This window comes from Schistocerca americana, chromosome 2, assembly GCF_021461395.2.
Source record: "Schistocerca americana isolate TAMUIC-IGC-003095 chromosome 2, iqSchAmer2.1, whole genome shotgun sequence".
Taxonomy (NCBI): domain Eukaryota; kingdom Metazoa; phylum Arthropoda; class Insecta; order Orthoptera; family Acrididae; genus Schistocerca; species Schistocerca americana.
Genome location: NC_060120.1, coordinates 358,995,555 through 359,020,423, shown reverse-complemented (window position 1 = coordinate 359,020,423; position 24,869 = coordinate 358,995,555). Strand labels below are relative to the sequence as shown.

Genomic DNA, 24,869 nt, shown 5'->3' with positions numbered 1-24,869 from the left:
TTCCAGTCACCCATGACTATTAAATTTTCATCTCCCTTCACTACCTGAATAATTTCTTTTATCTCATCATACATTTCATCAATTTTTTCATCATCTGCAGAGCTAGTTGGCATATAAACTTGTTTTACCATAGTAGGCATGGGCTTCGTGTCTATCTTGGCCACAATAATGCATTCACTATGCTGTTTGTAGTAGCTTACCCGTACTCCTATTTTTTTATTCATTATTAAACTTACTCCTGCATTACCCCTATTTGATTTTGTATTTATAACCCTGTAATCACCTGACCAAAAGTCTTGTTCCTCCTGCCACTGAACTTCACTAATTCCCATTATATCTAACTTCAACCTATGCATTTCCCTTTTTAATTTTTCTAACCTACCTGCCTGATTAAGGGATCTGACATTCCACGCTCCGATCCGTAGAACACCAGTTTTCTTTCTCCTGATAACAACGTCCTCTTGAGTAGTCCCCGCCCGGAGATCCAAATGGGGGACTATTTTACCTCCGGAATATTTTACCCAAGAGGACACCATCATCATTTAATCATACAGTAAAGCTGCACGCCCTCGGGAAAAATTACGGTTGTAGTTTCCCCTTCCTTTCAGCCGTTCACAGTACCAGAACAGCAACGCGATTTTGGTTAGTGTTACAAGGCCAGATCAGTCAATCATCCAGACTGTTGCCCCTGCAACTACTGAAAAGGCTGCTGCCCCTCTTCAGGAACCACACGTTTGTCTGGCCTCTCAACAGATACCCCTCCGTTGTGGTTGCACCTACGGTACAGCTATCTGTATCGTTGAGGCATGCAAGCCTCCCCACCAATGGTAAGGTCCATGCTTCATGGGGGGGGGGGGGGGGGGGGGGGGGACAGGATGTGATATGCTATACATATACCACACTTGTCATATGGTCATAGTAATGTGACCTAACAGAGGATGCCAATCAAAAAACATCCCCAATCATTTGTTACTCTGGCGTTCAATCCTTGTTAATACCCCAGGACACATTCGCTTTGTTCCAGGCCTATTAGTTTAGCATACATGTTGGTAATGCAGCATTTGTTGAACTAGGCATGAAATGTGGTATAGCAGTGTACTTTGGGCTATGAAAAAAGCTACTGGAAATATCAAAAAGGACAGGTGCATCACTGAATTGTACCATGAACACATTATATAGTAGTTCCATCTGTGACTTGTAGTGTCTTCCCAATATACCATGAAACCTAATTGGTATGTAACTTCAACAGTTCATGATGGCAATTCAATATATAGCAAACATGGTCTTTTGATACTTTCTTCTGTAAGTGGAAAAGGGTCACATCACAATTATTAGAATAAATGGCAGATATCACACACAGGTGTGCTATGGTGGTGATGTCACCACTGACCCTCTCGTATTTCACACCACATAGAAATTTACAGGTATAGTGTGTACAATGTGTTTCACTCCTATACAATTATCATGAATGTCATTGGGATTTTTGATATTAAAGTATATTACTATTATTATTATTATTATTCTTTCTTTTCTCAGACTTTATGTCTGGTCAAAAATGGAAAGTGACGCGGACCTTGATCAAGCGTGACTTCCTTTTAACTGTACGGTATATGTTACATTGCATTTAGGAACTTTCGGGTAATTGAACATGTATCAATAATTACAGATTTCTGTAGTAGTATATATAAGTATAATGGAAGGAAACATTCCACGTGGGAAAAATTATATATAAAAACAAAGATGAGGTGACTTACCGAACAAAAGCGCTGGCAGGTCGATAGACACACAAACAAACACAAACATACACACAAAATTCAAGCTTTCGCAACAAACTGTTGCCTCATCAGGAAAGAGGGAAGGAGAGGGGAAGACGAAAGGAAGTGGGTTTTAAGGGAGAGGGTACGGAGTCATTCCAATCCCGGGAGCGGAAAGACTTACCTTAGGGGGAAAAAAGGACAGGTATACACTCGCACACACGCACATATCCATCCACACATACAGACACAAGCAGACATATTTAAATATGTCTTTCCTGATGAGGCAACAGTTTGTTGTGAAAGCTTGAATTTTGTGTGTATGTTTGTGTTTGTTTGTGTGTCTATCGACCTGCCAGCGCTTTTGTTCGGTAAGTCACCTCATCTTTGTTTTTATATGTAGTATATATAAGTTTGGATGTAGCTGTATTGTGTTGATGTACTGGTGGATATTGTGTGGTATGACTCCTGTAGTTGATAATATAATTGGTATAATGTCAACTTTATCCTGATGCCACATGTCCTTGATTTCCTCAGCCAGTTGGATGTATTTTTCAATTTTTTCTCCTGTTTTCTTTTGTATATTTGTTGTATTGGGTATGGATATTTCCATTAGTTGTGTTAATTTCTTCATTGGTGAGTATGATGACAGGTTTGTTATGAGGTGTTGTTTTATCTGTTATAATGGTTCTGTTCCAGTATAATTTATATTCATCATTCTCCAGTACATTTTGTGGTGCATACTTGTATGTGGGAACGTGTTGTTTTATAAGTTTATGTTGTAAGGCAAGCTGTTGATGTACTATTTTTTCTACATTGTCATGTCTTCTGGGGTATTCTGTATTTGCTAGTATTGTACATCCGCTTGAGATGTGGTCTACTGTTTCTATTTGTTGTTTGCAAAGTCTGCATTTATCTGTTGTGGTATTGGGATCTTTAATAATATGCTTGATGTAATATCTAGTGTTTATTGTTTGATCCTGTATTGCAATCATGAATCCTTCCGTCTCACTGTATATATTGTCTTTTCTTAGCCATGTGTTGGATGCGTCTTGATCGATGTGTGGCTGTGTTAGATGATACGGGTGCTTGCCATGTAATGTTTTCTTTTTCCAATTTACTTTCTTCGTACCTGTTGATGTTATGTGATCTAAAGGGTTGTAGAAGTGGTTATGAAATTGCAGTGGTGTAGCCGATGTATTTATATGAGTGATTGCTTTGTGTATTTTGCTGGTTTCTGCTCGTTCTAGAAAGAATTTTCTTAAACTGTCTACCTGTCCATAATGTAGGTTTTTTATGTCGAAAAATCCCCTTCCTCCTTCCTTTCTGATTAATGTGAATCTTTCTGTTGCTGAATGTATGTGATGTATTCTATATTTGTGGCATTGTGATCGTGTAAGTGTACTTAGTGCTTCTAGGTCTGTGTTACTCCATTTCACTACTCCAAACGAGTAGGTCAATATTGGTATAGCATAAGTATTTATAGCTTTTGTCTTGTTTCTTGCTGTCAATTCTGTTTTCAGTATTTTTGTTAGTCTTTGTCTATATTTTTCTTTTAGTTCTTCTTTAATATTTGTATTATCTATTCCTATTTCTTATTATTATTATTCCTATTTATATTATTATTATTATTATTATTATTATTATTATTATTATTATTATTAGCCACAAAGCTCCCAGAGTGGAAGATGCTAAGTAAAGATGTTTCATTGTCCATTCTTCTTGTTCTTCTGGTTCTTTTTATTTGCCCACGAGTTTTTCATTGCTTGTGAGAATTTATCTCTTCTTTCTTCACTCCATTTTGTTCTGGTTCTTCGGGCTTTTCTCTCTGATTTAAGCTCCCATTTTTCAACCTTTATTCTAAAATTGTTCCTTGTGTCTATTTCCTCTTTGGTGATTTTGGCTAATTTCAAGTCTTTTTTAACACTTTGGATCCATTCTCCTCCATTAGCAAGGGAATCTATGTATTTTACTATTTTTTTTTAGTCTGTGTTCGGGAAGCCTCATTATGTGGCCATATAATTTGAGGCGTCTTTTCCTTATGTCTGTCCCAATATTAGAATATTCTTCAAGTTTGGACATTTTCTATAGTCTGTATCCATTCTTAGCCCACCTTGGTCCCAAAATTTTCCTAATTATTTTTCTTTCTTCTTTCTTTAGTATCAGTTTTCCTGTTTAGTGCCAAGGTTTTGCTGGCATATAACACTGATGGTTTAGTTACTGTTTTGTAATGTCTAATTTTGGCATTTAAAGATAATCATTTTTTACTATGGAGGCTTTGTACTAATCCTTTTTGTAGTCTTTCTTGTTGCGCATATTTTTCAGAGATAATAATAATAATTTATAAAATTTTGTTCTATATTAATGTTTGTTTAGTACATACACTACATTTGAAAATGAGAAGTATCCAGAAGACACGGATGGATGTCATTGTACTTTTGTAGAAGTACATACGGTCAGGAGGTATTTAAGTGATTTAGAGTTTCAATCATCTGTGAAAGGTAGGGTGGCCACCTAACTGCATTAATGTCATTCATGTTTAGAGTTGTTATGAGGACTGATATGATATACAAGGGGCATGAACAGTGTCAGATGTTGAGTGATCACTGTTAAGGACATGGAGATGTTGTGTACTCATGTAACAAAACACTATCAGCATTTGAAAGGGGCCTCATTCTAGGTCTCAATTTGACCAGCTGCTTGAACTGTGCAATATCCAGGTTTGTGGGGTATTCAGATGTGACTGCATGGGAATCTTGAGGCCAGGCATACTCACTGTCAAGGTCCCAGTCAACCACATCTAACCACCACAAGGGAGAATAGCCAAACTGTGAACCAAGCACGTATTAACCCTTTCACATCTTCGCCTGCCATATACGAACAAGTAATGGACTCCCTGCAGCATTCTCTCATCCAACATCATTCGTCAGGCACTTTCAGCAGCTGGACTAATGAGTTACCATCCATACATAGGCTGCCGTTAACACCACAACACAAATGGCTGCATCTGGAGTGGTGCCAGGACTGGGAAGCACGGACTGCTGATGAATAGTGTTACATTGTGTTCAGTGATGGATCGCCGTTCTCCACTACCCTGGATGATCATCATCGGTGAGTATGGCAGTGACATGGGGAGAGGTCCCGTTCTTACAATGTTCTGGCAAGACACAGTGGTGTTATTCCTGGTGTCATAGAGTGGGGAACTACTGGGTAAGACTTCAGCTCATAGCTGGCAGTGACTGTGGGACCTCTGACAGCACATCAGTATATAATGGGCATCCTGTGTCCTCAAGTGTTAGCTCTCATGTGAAACTATCGTGGTGCCATTTTTCAACAGGATAATGGTCGTCCACATATGAAACATGCCTCTGTAACTGTCTACGTGATGGTGAGGTATTCCTGTAGCCAGTGAGATCCCCAGATCTGTTCTTGATAGAGCAGGCACAGGTCCAACATCCATGTCAACTCTGTCCCAGAGACAGGAATATCAAGGACCATTTACAATAGTTGTGAGCCATACTGCCCCTGGAGAGGATACAGTGGCTTTATCGGACCCTTACAAACCAAATCAGTGCCTGCATTTAGGACAAAGGGGACGTGACATCATATTGAAAATGGGATCATACTGCCAAGTTCTTTGTAAATTTGACTCAGTTTTGTAATCACTGAAATACCATCACACATCCTCTCAACCCATGAATTTTCATTTCATTGCCTCTACCACTTCTGAGTACTTCACATTTCTTGTAGGCAATTATATAAAATATTTTTTTCTAAAATTTATCTCTATTATTTTTTGTATGGTTGGTGAAATGTATCTGTGTAGTCTCTGTAGGACATCAAACTCTTTCATCATTGTGATGAAAGTGTGGGTCCTTACAAAACAAATGACAGCTAAGTTCTCCATTCAAGGATGTTACACATCCATAATGTCATTTAATCCTACAAAAGCTTTTGTGTTACTATCAATGAAATTACTGTGGAATAGTTGAAATTGTCTTTCCATTTTCAAAATGAATTCCATAAACCATTCAGTTTGTGACATTCGCCTGCTTTATTTCATCATTGATTGTCCTCGGTGTAGACATACTGCATTGTGATACTGGCTGAAAAATGGAGGGTGAAATTTCAACACTGACTACTTTAAATGATGTAGCCAACAGGTGCACAGTTGCATTTCACAATTATTTACTTTCACTGTTCACAACCACCCCATTATTACACAGTTATATGGCCAGTTAACTATTGTTTAACTTTTGATAAGCCTCATTAATAGGTTGCAGGCAAACATCCACATATTGCTACAACAGTTTACTGTTTAACACCTACAAGCAGTAAAAGCCTAAGCACTCAGTTCACAGTTCTTGAAGAATAAAAATGTACATGTGGAACAGACACTGACATTGTTTTAACACACGACATGATCGTGTTACACTTATTTCACAGTTAAGTGTTGATGCATTTGTGTTGTCCTAACCAACACAGGTTTCTTGTCTGAAACTTGGCCATGGACTGACTCACTCAGGACCAAAAATTGGGCCTTTATATATCAGCATGATAATAGGCACTGAAACTAAACATTGTTCGAAGTTTAATTTACAGAAATTACAATTAAAACTTAACTCATTAAATTAACTAAACACATCGAAAAATTCTGTCTTTTTAACAGTTCCTTCTACTACAAGAGTTAGGCCAAATTATTTGTTTAAATGATGAAATTAACAGATATTGTTGTGCAAACAATACTTTTGAGAAAACTGTTAATTACTTTGGAATTAACTAAGGGCTGGCTTTGCTAACATGTTCTCAAATAGAGCCAAATAGATCCTTTAAGAATACTATTAGTTGTTCCTCCTCATGTTTATAATTAGTACACAATTTATATTTGTTTATAAGTCAATAATAGAATTTAAGTTGTGAAACAATTACTGATTTCACCCTATAACAGAAGATACTAACTAGGGATAGTCAAAATAAATTAGAAAATCAATTACATACATAAAACTAAACACAAAATTAAATCTGGTGCTATATTCTTTAAAACGAGGGCCAATCTTTCTCTTTTATGAAAATGCAGAATATACTTATGTATGTTAATGGTAATTAGTCAGAAATGAAAAAACGAATTCAAGGAGGCAGATGGCAAAACAAGAGGGGAAGTAAAAATATCCCACCTTACTTTGTCACAAGTTGACATCACTGAAGGTTTTCCATGATTGTCTGAGACCAGTTCTTTCCTGAAAAATTATATGTTCAGTTCGGTTATACCTTACGCATAACAACTCTGGGTGTTTACATTTAACTCCATAAGCAACATAACCTGCTATTATCCCCAACAACTCAACATTTTCTTTCAGCTCTGTAACATTTTCCTCTTCGTATTTGGTGCAATACTTAAAAATGACATCCACTTCTGAAATTATTCTTCAATTCTCTCGTTCTTGTGCTCAATTTCTACACTTTCCATTAAATACGATGTGTCTCGCTTCTCACAAAATGATGGTTCTACAGTTGTATCTCAAGTTTCTGACAAAATATCAGCACTTAAAGTGTCAATTCCTTTCTCATTCTTGCATGTGCCACTAGATATTACTTCACTCACATCTCAAAATAAAAGTACTGATTCCTTCAAAGATAATAATAATAATAATAATAATGGTTTATTTGTCCATAATAACTTTTACAGTCGTGGACATAGTCAGTCAGTACATACATGAACAATAATACTAGTTTAGTAGTAGAAATAAAGTACATATAACATTAAAAATCCCAGATGGTGGTAGGCAAAGAGTTCATGCAGTATCTCCCAGTCCCCTTACTTTGGAAAGAGAAGTCTATCCTGATTACATCTTGAAGACATAACATATGTGTATCCTAAGAGTTTTAACTCCTGAAAAACAGAGGTTCGCAGGAGAGCTTCTGTAAAGTTTGGAAGGTAGGAGACGAGGTACTGGCGGAAGTAAAGCTGTGAGGACGGGGCGTTAGTCATGCTTGGGTAGCTCAGTTGGTAGAGCAGTTGCCCACAAGTTCGAGTCTCGGTCCGGCACACAGTTTTAATCTGCCAGAAAGTATCATATCAGCGCACACTCCGCTGCAGAGTGAAAATCTCATTCCAGAGGATAAACTGTTTATAGGCATTAAAGACCTGTTCTGAAAACTGACCAAGTAAACAGCAGTTGGTGTTCCTTTTTTCCCCTCTTCTTCTTCTTTTCCTCATTTCTTTTTATTATTCTCAGTGCGAGAATGAGGTAATACAGTTTATCTAGTATGCCATAACTTCCAGGTAAGCAATTCCTGTATATTCTCTTTAATTTATATCCATTAACAGGAGGTACTGAATCCAGCACATCACATTTGTTTAATGACTTTTACAATCACCAACATAACTGGAATTAGGAAAGTTATAACATTTGGCTTGTTCTACAGTGAGAAAAATACCTCTGTTTTCCTTACATTGTGTTTGCATACCAGCAACAAGGAAATGATTCATGATCAGTTTATGGGTGTATTGTGTTTGAAAATTCAAGTCAGTGAGAAAATTTTAAAATTCATATCAGGATTTTATATGATGTTCAGGGAACTCCTGCACATCGTCTCATCAACTTCTGCATCAACTTTTCTGTAATAATTATAACATTCTTTAATCATGTTTCAGATATAATACACTGTGAACAATAGCTCAAGATTCACATCTTTTTCTATTTTTGCTTAATTTCCATCCTGTTTTGATTTTTTAAGTATCCGCAGCTCTTTTCTCCAATTGGTTTTCTTCATTTTACATTTGCATATTACGAACTGCATTTCTCGGTTATTTTTTTTAACCATGTTATTTAGATTTATCTTTGCTCATAATTGAAGTTTTTTGGGGATAGCTTCATTTCTTGGTTTTTCCATGGCAACTAGATTTCTCATTTCCGGTTCTGGGGTTTGACATCACTCCTAATAGCTAGTTTTGTTTTGGCTCCAAGCAAAGAAGTCTCCAATACAACAGCTCAAGCTCTCCTTTTAAATGTTATATATCACTTTTAGTGTTATGATAATATATCTGAATCTAGTAACTGATAAGTGTAGAATATTGCATACACTGATTGATATTTTTTTCCCCTTGTATCACGGTCATCTCAAAAATCACAGTAAGGGTATATCAGTTTACACACATCACTGTGGCTTCAGTGTTTACAATAACATCCCCTTTGCATTGAAAATTCATCACACCAAAGACTAGAAAACTGTTACTGCCTCAAAATAAATCATACTAAACATTTTTCCTCACAGTTTCAAAATTACACAGCAACATTAAGCATTTTTGCCTTTTCATTCTGTTATGTAATTGGCATTTAATTTGAGTGTCAACATGGCTGTGAATGGTTGTGTTATTTGTCTTTGTGGATAAGTTCACTTAAACTGCAGAAAGAGTGACAACTCAAAAGCCTCCTTACCCTCCTCGAAAGCCTTGCTACTTTATAAGAAAAAGGTATCTGGCGAAGAATTCACTTTTTCGTTATGGTTGGATTGTTGGAGTAAGACGTTTGACAATATTATTTTATGTTATCTTACTGTTAATTAATTGGCAGTGTTTTGAAATATGAATTTATCATTACATCATGTTTTTATGCATGTAACACTTCAATTCCAATTTCTCACTTTTTGCTTACACTTCAAAAAGCTGTACAGGAGAAGACATATCCGCAATACTTAAGAAAATGGATTTTGTAAGATTGAAAATTTATTTCCCTACCTTGGAGCATCTTGCGAAACTTGTTTTGTCAAGGACTGACCTAATGCATTTTCCTTATGCAGCCGTACCAACTCATTTGGATCAAGATGGGCCTGAAGTAGCATGGTGAGAATTGGAGGATATATTATGTCAGGTTCATGTAGGAAAGCCTACAAATTGAAAGCAAACAATTCATACAGCAAGACATAATATAGAAGTACAGCTACAAATCCTGGTGATTCAAAAGTAATGACTAGTTACATGTTGAGAGCACACTTACTTTGATAATTCTGACAGTGATTGGTTTAGCTGTGCTCTTTCTCATTATACTAGCAAGTTTTTTCCTTGTCGAGTTTGTGACATGCACTCCATTTAACTCATCCAAAATGTCTCCAGTCTTGATCAAGCCCTAGAAATGATCTCATTTTATGAAAAACCTGCTTACCAGGTTTGGAAATTGAGAATTATTTAATAACTATTCCTAGGTCATGTTGTATATGTACTGAAATAATTTTTCATCTTACAAAATAATAATTTAAATGGAATATGGTATAACAATTTTTAATACAGTGGTTTCAAAGAATTCACTTTCCTGTGTAAAGTAAAAAAAAATCCTTTTTATCTTTATTTTCTGGGATTTAGAATTAAAATGTAAAATAAAGCTAAAATATTGAAACAGTATGATGATACAGTGGAGAATTTAAACACTAAGATATGAATGTCATTTCTTCAGTTGCCACTACACCATTTGCTTCACCTGGCGTGTAAAAGAATTATGCTATGCAACAACACATTAAGATTAGAAAACTCCATATTTCTATTTACTATATGCTATAAAATATCTGCTGTGTCTCTACTATATTTGTTTTCCCATCTTTTATAAGAACATGAGGTTCTTTTCAGTATCTCTCTCATTTATAGATTTTAAGAAAATTCAGTAATGTTAAAAATTCTGTCATGAAAATATTGGATATGTATGAATTATTGTTTTAATCATTGTTGACATGGAACAGCAAACATTTTCTCCATTTATGACTTTCATGATAAATAAATCTTTACACAGTAGGAGATCAAACTTGTTAATGAACCAGATAATAGTGTTAACCAAAAATGCTCCTAATAGTCCAGAGCTCAAGTGCTGTGCTACATATCCAATTTTTTGTTAACTTAGTTACAAAAAAACTACAGACAAGATACTTACATTTTCTGCTGAGACACTGCCTTCCTTTACATGCATAATAAGTGCTCTTCCATCAACAAAGCTGAAAATAATTTCAGATTACATTTTAATTCATGCCTGTAAATACAGTATACTGCGTCTCAAAAATTAATGCACAGTTAATCATTTTCAGTTAAATTCCATTTTCCATGAATGACATAAACAGCATACACTGATGAAAATTCCAGACTGGAGGAAGGTGAAAGTGTCCTCGTGTGGTGAAAAATACTCTTTTTTTGTAAAAAAATTTCTTTTTTCACATAGTCTCCTTTTAGATCGATATAGTTGTTACCATACTTCCCCTCAGTGAGTAGATTTCATCCCTGAAGTATTATGATTCTGAAGATTTTTTGAAATATTCATCTAGACTGCCATAATTTCTTCACTCGACTCAAAAAATATTTCAGCTACCAACAAAGTGAATATCAGAGGGTATCAAATATCTACATACATATTCCACAAGCCACCACATGGTGGAGGGTCTATTGTACCACTATCAGTCACTTCCTTTCCTGCTTCACTCACAAACAGAGCAAGTGAAAAACGTGCCTATATATCTCCATATGACCCTGATTTCTCTTACCAATCTTCATGGTTCTCAGAAAAGTACATTGGCAGCAGTAGAATCATTCTGCAGTCAGCCTCAAATGCCGGCTCTCTAACTTTTCTCAATACCGGCTCGTAAAAAAAATTTCATCTTTCTTCCTGTCCATAACCATTCAAATAGGTAAAATAGACTTCAGCACTTTCAGTATATAGCTACTGGCTATCACTCAGTTCTTTGATGGCTTCTTCACTTCTAGCATGAGGCTGTGGATGTATATCTCACCCACAGTGATAACATTTGCATACAAAACCAGTATGATACCTTCTACATTAGCCCATCACTGCTGAGAAATTCACTTTCGCATTTTCTTTTAGAGGGGACACAACAAATAGCAAACAACTTATGGGAATGCAGCCAGATGACGTCTTTGACAACTGCTGATGTTTTGACAGATGAACACCCTGTCAGTTTCAAAGCACAAATGCAACAAGAGAGTGCTGTGCAGGAAAATTAAAAACTCTGGTAGGTGGGACTATACCAACCAAGAACCATAATGTGGCACATACAGAAAGTAACTTCGGTCACGTCGTAACTAACATTTATTTCAACATCCTGACACCATTTAAAATCTTAATAAAGCAGTCCACAGCAGTTACAAAACAGTCCACTAATGACACAATATGGATGTCACAGCAATCTAGACGTACTTGAAAATGGTGATTACGCCAAAATACAGTCTACCATAAATAAAGATTAATTATTGTAATCAGCTATTTGGTGTATGTACTCAAACAACTAATGAAGGTTAATGTCAGCAGTTATTGATAGTGAATATTAATTATCAACAGGGAAATGAACAGGATTAATTCTGTCCTCTGCTGCTTGACCAGGTAGGGAGCAGGATTCCAAGCAAAATTTAGGCAAATCCTTATCTATAAGGACATGAGCCAACTTAATTTCAAATGCTTCCTCAGCTATAGGAACAGCTGGAAATGCACACCTGAACCTCTTTGTTGTTATATATGACAAGATCAAGACTATGTTCTGCAGCAACAAATTTGCAAAGCTTTTGTAAGCGAGTGTAGCACTTATGCTCTGCACACTGGTCCTCCACAGTCCTGATGATCTGACTAATGTAGGACATGTCACACGCACAAAGAATACAATAGACTCCCACCTTATGCAAACCAACACCACGCTTTACAGACCATAAAATGGCCCTAATCTTGTCTGAGCTATCTTTCATTATAGCTATTCAGGTAAAAGTTGCTTCTGAGGTGGCCCAAGTCAGATGGAGAACTTCAAGGGTTGAAGATGATGTGGGCTCTGTGAACCAAGGTACGAAGGATCCCTTCATGCTGAACCAGATAGTAACAACCATCCTGAAGATACAGATCAGTGTGTGGACAGAGTACCACAATGTAAAGGAATTTCAGGAGACTGTGATCCAATTAATATCCTGAAGGCATACAGATGACAACACAGCAGTCCTGTAAACCACCCCACACTTTATGTCAACATATCACAAGACTCCAGTAACAACTCATTGACACAGCATTGCATCAATCACCAGTGCATTCCATCGCCACCAGGCAGCAGAACAATTCGGTGCAAGAATTGTACAAATATGCAGGGTTGAAGGCCTACCAGCAGCAACACTTAGTGAAGAGCAGCAAAGGAGTCAGTGAACAGTTTGGCAACAGAGTGCAACAGACCTGTGTGTAAGGTCAATTGGCCTGCTCTAGCCAGCATCCAGCTATGTTCCTCAGGATCCGAGCTTTGACACTGTCAGGTTACCTATGTAATTCAGTGAAAACTTTGCCTAGCTGCTGTTGGTTGTGATGTACATAGTCACTCTGGGCTGCAAGAATGCTACGCTAGCTTCAGCTGGCCACCGCCACTACTCACTACTACATCAATATGTTGCCTCACAGCAGCATGCGTGACCTTCAAGGGTGGTCACTGCTCTAATACCAACGTGAAGACTTGGTGTGTCAATGCCAGACTGTGCCCACTGCCTGAGTGAGCACACCTGTATCAGCTTTAGCTTGATGAAATTTAAAGAGTTTTCCTGAAATCCATCTATCTTGCTGTGGCAGCCTTCACGTTTGACAATTCCTGCAGTCCTGCCTGTCCATCAAACCTACAAAGTCCAGGTGGGAGAGCAGTTGTGCCAACTTCAACCAGATGAACAGCTCCCCACCCTGACCATTACACTATACATGCCAAGTACCTAAGTATCATCTATGTTCTTCTTGATCAACATATCAAGAAAGGGATGGTAGCCATGCTTTTTCACCTCCAGTGTGAAGCAAATATTAGGCTAGATTGAATTCAGATGCTATGAAAAAAGTGTCTGCAGATTACATGCCACCAACTCCACAGCACATTCCTCAAAATCTTCCATACAGACTGGCAATGATAGGTGACAAAGGACTTTCCATCACAACTTCACCTATCTGCTCATAGAACTGGTCATTGAATAAAAGTAAGTGGACACACAACATGTCATAATCACTCAGTTAATTCCACATCAAATCTAAGAACAACTAATCATAATGAACACAACACATGTTGCAATTGCTCAGTTAATTCAACATCAAATCTAACCACTATTAACTGTAATAAATCAGATACTGGAACAAGATTAACGGGGGGAATCCACATCAAAACTCATTAAAATATCTCAGTTATGCAAACATAATTCCTCTAGTTAGTGTAAGAAATCTGCTGAGTTTGTAATGTGATGTGCACACTGACCTACTAGTGGAATCATCAGAGCAGGAAGGTACTTTATTACCTGGTATGCCAGAGCACCAATTTTACTGGCAAAAGGCCTAAAAGAAACTGCTTCCTTATGGATCTTTGGAACGCCATATAATCTAGGGGGAACACCAAAAGAGTTAAGATTTCTGATAGACTCTTGCAATAATTAATCTTTTCTTCAAGATGTTCTTAGTCTATCTCTCAACTCTTTTTGCCAGGTCAGCACTGAGTCTGCAATAGTCTGAATCAGACAGTACACACTGCATCTTTTGAACATAATCCCACTTGCCCCACACAACACTAGCATTGCCCTCGTACACAGGTAAGATACAAAATCAGTATTCATCTCGAGAGACTTCAAAACAACCCACTCAGCTGCTGCAATATTTTGCTTGGGTGAATGTTTCTCAGTCAATATATGATATGCTTCTTTCCCAACCTGCTTGACAGTGTCTGGAGGTAATTTGAAAAAAGCTTGTTTGACATAACTTAACAACTGGTAAATGGCTGGATGTTGATGCAAAGTTCAAACGTTTTCCTAGCATGGATCTAACATGCTTGGCAGCAACTGGAGGTAGTTTAAAAACAGCTTGGTTGACAGAACTAACAACTAATAAATACTTAGACATTGGTGCAAAGTTCAAAACTTGTCCTAGCATGAGTTAAGCAGTGTTATCCAATGCTTCCTCCTTGAGATTGATCAGAGAAAGCTGAGATGTAATATCACAAGAGAGACAGAGGTTTTTGCTCAAAATCTTCTCGGAATCTTGCTCTTTCAAACAAAAGAGTGAGAGAATTAATGACACTTTCTCACACACTGGTAATTAATATTCATTACTAATATTTTCTGTCACTGTTCACCTTTGGTTGTATGGTGGCACTATATTTTTATGTGGTGTGTGTGTGTGTGTGTGTGTGTGTGTGTGTGTGTGTGTGTGTGTGTGTGTGCGCATGAGTGCATGAGGGGGCTTCTGCTTTTCTGCACATGTATGTGTATGTACTTGTGAGTTGCCTTTCTGCATATGCATGCGTTTCTATGTGTGAGGTGTCTTTCTGGATATGCTGTACTATGGTTTTTCATCGGCACAGCCGTGGATCTCAAAAGTTTAAATTTCCTTTGAGGATGTTTTTTCGTAGATTTTATGGGGTGTTTACCTATCCAAATAACAGCAGTTGTTGAAGACATCACAAGGCTGCACAGCTGAAGTTGTCTGAACATTTTATACACCAGGAGAAACTCAAGTTTAAGCTCTTACACAGATATATATGTTCAGTAAACTAGATAAAAAATCTCAAGACGAATTTGAAACTTTCAGCACAGGACATGAGCACGTAGAGGAACCACGGCTCAAGTTTAAGCTGACCATGCACTGGATAGATATGTACCCAGTAGAGCAGTTCAAAATGGGAACAAACCTCTGTAGTATACAGTCATCGTAAAGAAAATGCTAAAGAAACAGAAACTACTGGATAGTGGTTGTAAAACAAAGCATAGGGCTATAGATAGACATTAAATGAAATGTGTGTGGCTGTCAAGAGAGCAATGTGTGATGCCTTCAATGATTACCAAAGCGGAATATTGTCAAATGATTTTTCACAAAACCCAAAAAAATTCTGATTGTATGTAAAGGCTGTTAGTGGCTTCAGAGTTAAGTGTCCAGTCTCTAGCAAATGAGACAGGAACTGAAATGTAGGGTAGCAAAGCAAAAGCTGAAATGGTTGACTCCATTTTCAAATGTTTACAAAGTAAAACCCATGAGAATTGCTTCAATTTAATCCTCACACCACTGAAAAGATGAATGAAATAAGTATTAGTATCAGTGGTGTTGAAAAACAGCTGAAATTGTTGAAACTGAACAACGCTCCAGGACCTGATGGAATCCCTGTCAGATTCCATACTAAATTTTCCCCTCTTCTAACTATAATCTATTGTAGATCTTTTGAAAAAAAAAATGTGCCCAGTTCTAGCAAAAAAGCACAGGTCACACCTGTCTGCAAGAAGAGTAGTAAAAGTAATCCACAAAATTATCCTTGACATCAATTTGTTGTAGAAACTTAGAACATATTAGAGCTCAAACATAATAACTTGAAGAGAATGACTTCCTCAATGCCAACCAGCATGGATTCCGAAAGCATCAATCACGTGAAACTCAACTAGTATTATTATCACATGACACGCTGAAAGCTTTGGATCAAGGCAATCATGTAGATGTAGTATATCTTGATTTCAAAAAAGCATTTGACTCAGTACCACACTTACACTTATTGTCAAGAGTACAATCATATAGGGTATTAATTGTGGCTGGATTGAGGGCTTTTCGACAGAGAGGACACAGGATGTTACCTTGGATGGAGAGTCATCGTCAGGTAACTTAAGGTGTGCACCAGGGAAATGTGTTGGGATGCTTGCTGTTCACGTTGAGTATAAATGACCTTGCAGACAATATTAATAGTAAAATCAGGCTGTTTGCAGATGATGCAGTTATCTATAATGAAGTACTGTCTGAAAGAATCTGCATAAATATTCAGTCAGCTCTTGATAAGGATTCAAAGTGGTGCAAAGATTGGCAACTTGTTTTAAATGTTCAGAAATGTAAAGCGGTGCACATCACAAAAAATGTATCCTATGACTACAATATCAATGAGTCACTGTTGGAATCGGCCAACTCATACAAATATCTGGGTGTAGCACTTTGTAGAGATATGAAATGGAATTATCACATAGGCTCAGTCACGGTTAAAGCCGGTTGTAGACTTTGGTTTATTGATAGAATACTGGGGAAGTGCAATCAGTCTGTAAAGGACATTGTTCACAAGTCACTTGTTGACTGATTCTAGGATACTGCTCAAAAGTATGGGATCCAGACAAAATAGGACTAACAGGGGATGATGAATGCATACAGAGAAGGCCATCACCAATGGTCACAGATTTCTTTGATCAGTGGGAGAGTATCACAGAGACAATGAAGGAACTGAGCTGGAAGACTCTTGCAGATAGACGTAAACTATTCCGAGAAAAAGAATGAAATTTTCACTCTGCAGCAGAATTAAAGCTGTGATGGTGGGTCGTGAGTCACACTTGGGTAGCTCAGATAGTAAAGCACTTGCCTGCGAGTTCGAGTCTCAGTCCGGCACACAGTTTTAATCTGCCATAAAGTTTTTTTTTAATCCAAGAAAGTCTATTAACGAAGTTTCAAGAACGACCTTTAAATGATGACTCTGGGAACATTACAATACTCTACGTATTGCTCACACAGGGATCACAAGGATAAGATTAGAATAATTACTGCATGCACAGAGACATTCAAATAATCATTCTTCCTGTGCTCCATACATAAATGGGAAAGAAATAACTGTTACAATGGGGCATACCCTCTGTGATGCACTTGACAGTGTTAGCAGAGTATAGATGTATATATAATTATTCTAATAGTGTTTATACCCTTTCTTGAGATATTTCTGTTGACTTGGTTATTTCAAATGTCTTTAACTGCCAACAGTTTAGTGCTATATTGTGCACTTCCTCAATGTTTTCATCGACTGCAGCAGCTTTGTGAATGCTTCACATCGGTAATTTTCAAGAGTATGGCATTTTTTAATTTAATTACCAGGTCCTTAATTGTTGAAAATGAAGCATCTGGCTCCTTATAAGCCATTATTAACATGTGCTAACACAAGGTCAAGACGTTTTCATCTTGTCACATAGTTGTGTGCAAGTAACATGGCAGATGCACGATGTGTTCTGTGGAAATATAAATGGATAATACTTTGTGGTGCCACCAGTGTGCTCTCTGTCTCTGTCTCATGCCATGTGCTCCGGCCATTTTGTTTCCTGATAACTGGCAAATGTCACATTAGGCCACTGTCTTTCCTTAGAACAATTTCTATACTCTGGAAACTATTGCTGTCACTTCTTCAAGCAATACTTGCCATGTTTGCTTTATGCCACCAATAATTAATGCCACATACAAACTGAAATTAGAATCACTGCTAAAATTTTTACCCAAGACAAGACACAAGCTACAGACAGGTGTGGCAGAATGACACTATTAGCTGGTACATCAGAGAGTGCAATGAATTCTGTTCTTGGGCATCTCTTCACCACCCACCTGAGCAGAAGGTATATGGGCATTGGTATGGAAAGAACTGTTATGGCAGAAAACTACTAATTCTTATAATTTCAAAAATTAATGAATAAGATAATATATTAGACATTCTTTTTATAAATATCTGGAACATCTAAATCACCAAGTCAGAGTAAAATAACATTAACTTTTAGCTAAAAAAAATGAGTATCTTGAAGTATGAAGTTAAATGACTCATTCAAGGAAAAATGTGATCAGTTTTCAGTTATAGGTCAAAGCAATCATGGTACAATGGGAAGTAATAATTTACTGACGAAATTTATTATGAATAATATGTATACTAGAATAGATTCACACACCAAATGGAAGTGATACTTGGCATCATGCAGCATAAATACCCACATGGAAATCAGGAGAGCCATTGTTTCATAAAGCTGTACAAGATACAGAAGCATGACTTTATTGGGTACATGTCATTCCATCCCAAAAGTATTCAATACATAACAGTTTTCTGATGAGTGTTTATTTCATGTACATTGTGTTGGCATGTTGTCTCTCTCCTTCTCTTGCGTTCGTGATGATCACAAGCAGGTGTAACTGACTTGTCAAGCCTGGCTGGTATTAACTCGTATAAATGACCATCATCTGCTAAATAGTGTTGGCATATTTTGATAGCAAAGAACACTTCCTTCTCCACTGTTCACATTTCAACAATCTTCTCTTTGTACTAACAGGTATCATGAGTCTACGAGACATTGTTAATGTGAGTCCAGAAATTATCAAATTTGCTATTGCTCCCACAGACAGTGTGCTTTTGCACCGAACTCAATGATTACTTGGCTCCTACACATTGTATTTCAGATTTTTCTACTAATGTCTGTTGTGGCCTTTTAAACACCCTCTGTTAAACATACAAAATCCTGGTTCAGATTCACTGATGACATCTTTGGCAATCTGGACTGAGGGTGAGGACGCCCTATCCACATTCCTCCAGAAACTCAAAAACTTCTCCCGCATTTGCTTCACCTGATCCCACTCAAACCAACAAACCACCTTACTAGATGTTAACCTTCCCTCAAAGATGGCTACATCAGTACCTCTGTCCATATCAAACCTACTAACCACCAGCAGTACCTCCACTTTGACAGCTGTCACCCGTTAAATACCAAGAAGTCCCTTCGATATAGCCTAGCCACATGTGGTCGTTGCATCTGCAGTGATGAGTTGTCCCTCTCGAAATATACAGAGGGTCTCACTAAAGCCTTGGCAGGCCGTAATTATCCTCTCAACCTTGTACAAAAACAAATCACCTGCACCTTATCTTTCCAGTCTCCCACCATCTCCCAAAGTCACACCATTCGGCCACAGAGGAGTACTTTCCTCGTAACTCAGTAACACCCAGCTGAAGCAACTGAATTACATTCTCCTCCAAGGTTTCGACTACCTCTCATCATGCCCTGGAATGATAAATGTCCTGCCCACTACCCTTCCCAGCCCTCCCACAGTGGTATTCCGCCTACACAGTATACTCATCCGTCCCTACACAACCCCTGCTCCCAACCCCTTACCTCATGGTTCATAGCTCATACCCCTGTAATAGACCTAGATGCAAGATGTGCCCCATATGTCCTCCCACCACCCCCTACTCCAGTCCGATCACAAACATCATCTAACCCATTAAAGGCAGGGCTACCTGTGAAACAAGTCACGTGATCTACAAGCTAAGCTGCAACCACTGTGCACTATGTGGGCATGACAACCAACAAGCTGTCTGTCTGATGAATGGCCACTGACAAACTGTGGCCAAGAAACAAGTGGACCACCTGGTTACTGAGCACACTGCCAAATGTGACCTCATTCATTTCAATGACTGCTTCACAGCCTGTGCCATATGGACCCTTCCCTCCAACACAAGCTTTTCTGAATCGCATTTGTGGGAACTTTTCCTGCAATATATACTATGTTCCCTTAACCCTCCTGGTCTCAACCTTCGTTAGTCATTGTCTTCACCCATCCAGCCTCCCTGTTCCTGTTCCAGCACTATACAGCCCTCATTCCACCATCACACCCGGCCTTCTTGCTTCTCTTCTTTTCAACTACCCCCTTTCCCCTGCCCTCTGTCTAGCCTCCTGACTGCACATAGCTGCCCTACCCTCTCCACCTCGTCCCTATGTGCTCCACCTCATCCCTGCATGCTCCCCAGCAGCACTGCACTGTCCGCCACCTTTACCCACCCTATCCTACTACCCCACCCCTCCCCACTCCAGCCTCCTCCTTACCCTACCCAGTCACGACGCCCATCACGCACTGGTGCAGCTGCTCACCGTATGACTACAGTTGCCTTAGACTGCAGTCATGTGTGTGTGTGTGTGTGTGTGTGTGTGTGTGTGTGTGTGTGTGTGTGCGCGCGCGCGCGCGCACGCGTGTCTGTTGTCTATTTTTGACGACGGCCTTACGGGCTGAAAGCATTATTTGTAAATGTCTTTTTTTGGGCTATCTGCAACTCAATATATCTGCTATATGGCGAGTGGCCACTTTCCTTTTCACAATATTGTTATGTTCCATCCTGAATTTTCCATTGTTTGAAACAAATTACGAATTCATTTGTTAGACCACTCAATGAAGGTAATTTTGGGTAAAAGACTTGTGCAGTCACAAATTTTTGTACAGTAATAGGAGGGAGTGTAAAGAATAACACTAAAAACCCTGCCTGGTGGGGTGTGAGTTAATTTTTTAGATTTTTCTTAACTGTCTTGAAAAATGTGGCTTCCAGCACAAATTTTCCTCGGCACAAAATTAAACTTCATTAAATTTCCTCCAAAAAAAGTCCTCTTATTCTTTTCTCTGGAACTAATAGGTCCCGTGCTGCAAGGGGTGGAAAAACAGCAGATTACTAAAAATAGTGTTCTGAACGTACTGAATTAATGTATATTGTTAAATAATGTGGTTAAGAGCAAATATTAAATGTTTGTACGACATCCAAGTGCAGCACAATCATATTAAGGGATAAATTGTGTTCTGGGGGTGTAACAGGGTGGAGGTTAGAAGCGTGAGGGATGGTACGTTGCCATATTGTGGTTATGCCCTTCCCTCATTTAAAGGTCTAAACAAAGAGTGAGCAGGTAACTTCCCATTCTCTACCACACTATGTCATAGAAAGCAAATCAGGGTATTTCAGAAAGTTATACCAACTCTTCTGCAGCTTGCCTTATGAATCACTCGCGACACAGTGTGCAGGCATGCCCGGGGTTGTTTATGTCCCAAAAAGATTATTTACACTACCTGGAATACAGACTGAATTACTATAATATTAATGCAAAAAACGCATATGGACAGAATATTAGTTAATCTCTGTGCACTTATCTACACTCCTACAGGGAAATTAATTCTGAGTTATGCTATATGGCAGCTGTAGCACCCTTCCGGGAAAGGCAACTTTCGCCACTATGAGTACTGCTCAGTTTTCAGTTTACAGAGAGTATAAATCCCTAGCTTTTCCTGTTCAGTTGTCTCCTGTGAGTAGACAAAGGTAACTTCATTGATCTCATGTTTATATAGTGCAGTTGTTTTCAGTTCATTAAGTACTTATTTGCATTTGTTGAATGAGCTATTATGTAAAAAAAATTCAATGGTTGAAGCAGTCAACTGTCTACCACATTGAAGAGTCTGTCCCAAGTGTAACATGCTGTCAATACGTATTTGACAATACTTCATAGTCACCAATATCAATGGCTAGAATACTTTCCGCTGTTTGAGAGTACTAAATGCATCATCACAGCCTCAGTTCTCCCAACATCAGAAGAGGCCCAGATTCTTAAATTGGCTCCCTCAGTAACAGAAGTAGGTAACCTAGGTGTCATGGAGCTTCAGATATTTCACTACATGTCAAGCAATGCATTATAGCAGATTACTCTTCTAGACTTAAATGTGATCAGTCCTATTCCATCACACATACTGGCACCCACTTTGCAAGATATACTGTGGATATGTGGTAAAATTGCTCCACTAAGTGCAGCCCACTCCACAAGTACTGGCAATTTCTGAGTGGAAGAGATTTATGCAGTCTATCTGTAAAACAACTGACAGTGAGAAAATTGCAGTATCTTTCTGGTCATTGATTAATTCAGCACCAAGTGACTATAACAAGGTTACATGGCTTTTCAACATGCTGTCAATGACAAACAGCAACAAGAAGCCACTGCATCAATCAAATACCTTTCCCACTAACACTACATAGGTCATTGACAACATCGCACTTGCAAATTAAGCACTCTTCAGTCACTGTTTATTGGAGTGTATTTTACATTAAGCTCACTTGAGAACTGCAAGTAAGTTCTTACTTAAACTGAAAATAACCCCACTATATGAACACAAGCTTCATGAAAGTGGTTTTACTTTCACAAGAGAATTGGACAGAAAATACTGGGAAGATATAGCCTGTCTGTAAACTGAAAAATGTGATCAGTGCTTGGGTGAAGGAAGTCACTTTTTCTGGAAGGACACGACAACTGTCTTACAGGATGACTAATAATTTCCCCAGTTGCAGTGTAGAACAATGTGCAGAGATTTATGTAGATTCTGTCTACATGCTTTTCTTGCATATGTACTATTAGCAAATCATATCCATATTGTAGTGTTAATGTTCTTTCTGGAAAATAAACACCTTCAAGCTTTTCTGCACGGTGTGTCGCAAGTCATTCTGGCTTGAAGACAGTTGTTTGTTCTTTTGGTACCTTGGAGAGCCGCTAAATGAATGTTCCTGCTTCTAGAAAGTACTATGTGACTTGAAAAACATATTACAAGAATAACCAGTTCACGCACATTCATTGTCGCAGTATGCTTCTGTAGTTGTCTTGATAGCAAAAGTTTGTCATGGAATGGAGGACAATTTGACAGATGAAGAAATTCTGAGGCTGCTTGTAGAATCTGGTTCTGAAATTGATGCTGACAGTAGTTCTGAAATGTATGGTAATCTGTCTGAATCCTTCTCATAAGCAGGAGCCACACAAAGAAGTCAAAAAAGTTTACGACATCTGTAGGGAGTGCAGCAGTCACTGTAGCCTTACTTGAATGAGTTAATACAGTTCTACTGCATGTAGCTGTGGTACAAACATTTAATATTTGTTCTTAACCCACATTTTTAGCAATATATATAAATTATATATCATTAAAATACTATATTTAGTAATATGAGATTTTGTCATCCCCTGCAATACAGAAATTATTGGTGCTAGACAAAAAATTAATAAAATCTTTTTGTTAGAAATATAATGTAGTTTAATTTTGTACTGGGAAACATTTTCACTAGAAGCCACAGTTTTGAAGATAGTGAAACAAAAAAGAAAATCTAAGAAAGTGACCTTTACAAACCCACCCCACCCCACACTCACACTCCACTGGTCAGGATTTTTAGTATGTTCTTCATTAAACTCCCCCTACTACTTGACAAAAATTTGTGACTACACAAACTCCCCCCCCCCCCCCCCCCTGTTGACACTTTCTGGTCTTTGTTGACTGTGCTATAAGACCTGATAACCTGGGTGTGGAATTTAAGCTAACAACTGAATCTGAAATAATGTTTTTGGATTAAAAATATGAGGACATATTTTTTAATTTGTATTTTATAAGAAAAGTAAATGCAATACGCATAGGATAATTGCTGAAACACTCACGATTAGTTTGTCACTTTTCAGTATGATCATGATCATTGACCACAGCTTGTTCCTGCCTTGAAACAATAGCATGTACCTCTGAGCAGTAAATACTGTGATATTGCTTCCTCAGTCACTGGTACAAAGAATTTTTCATGGTATGTGCATCTTCAAAGTGATGCCACCAATTAGCTTCTTTGAATGGGGTGAACAAATGTATGTCTTATGGTGCATGGTCTCTCTAATAATCGATAAGGATTGAAACTGGAGTAATGAATTAAAATTTGTCCAAGGCCAGGACTTGAACAAAGGTCTCGTGTTTACTAAGCAGACATGCTGGAAGAGAAACTGTGCTGAAGGCATGAATTGAAGTTTGCATTAGGGAGGGCATTGGACTAGGGTAACCCATGCAGCTGTGTCAGTCACAATGCAACAGTGATGTAGTGGTTAGCACACTTGTCTCGTAAGCAGAAGACCCAGGTTCAAGTCCTGGTCAATGTAGTGGTTAGCACACTTGTCTCTTAAGCAGAAGACCCAGGTTCAAGTCCTGGTCGATGTAGTGGTTAGCACACTTGTCTCGTAAGCAGAAGACCCAGGTTCAAGTCCTGGTCTTGGCACAAAATTTAATTCATTACTTCAGCTGCTATACTTACAAAAGATAAATTTGAGACTCATGTGTCTCCACCAAAATGTAATTCCATCTCTCTAATTTGGTCTATCAACATTCCTGTTATCCAGACTGCACAAGCCTTGGGGTAGCCCAGTTTTTCAATAATAGCCATCACATTGTTTTTACTCATGAATAACTGGTGACATAATTCATGTGACGTTATGCTGCGGGTGTCACAGATGATTTGGTCGACACACTGGACAGAACTGCAATCACTGGCCAGCTGCACTGCATCATATCCGCCAACTGTGTTTGCACCCTCCGCCTCTCTACAACAATGAATCCATCATCAAACAGTGCTGACATCCACTATTGCATCTCCAAATACCGTGAGCCTTTGTGAATGCAACTGGGCATTTCACCTCCTTCAATGAGGAATTCAATCACAGAATGCCACTGAACACTGTCTTATATGTACGTTGGTGTCAGTCATTTTCTAAACTTTACAGTGCTGTCATCT

At 38.2% G+C, this 24,869-nt stretch overlaps 1 protein-coding gene across 2 annotated transcripts in view; it reads right to left on the bottom strand.

Moving 5' to 3' along the window:
• Positions 1-24,869, bottom strand: part of LOC124590307 — a 108,619-nt gene that overhangs the window by 65,334 nt on the left and 18,416 nt on the right. For both annotated transcript variants that reach the window (XM_047131640.1, XM_047131639.1), the window contains exons 5-7: positions 10,673-10,733; positions 9,752-9,880; positions 9,493-9,641 (exon numbers count right to left, since the gene is read on the bottom strand). In XM_047131640.1, the coding sequence (XP_046987596.1) occupies positions 9,493-9,641; positions 9,752-9,880; positions 10,673-10,733 (339 nt within the window). The remainder of the gene's footprint in view (positions 1-9,492; positions 9,642-9,751; positions 9,881-10,672; positions 10,734-24,869) is intronic.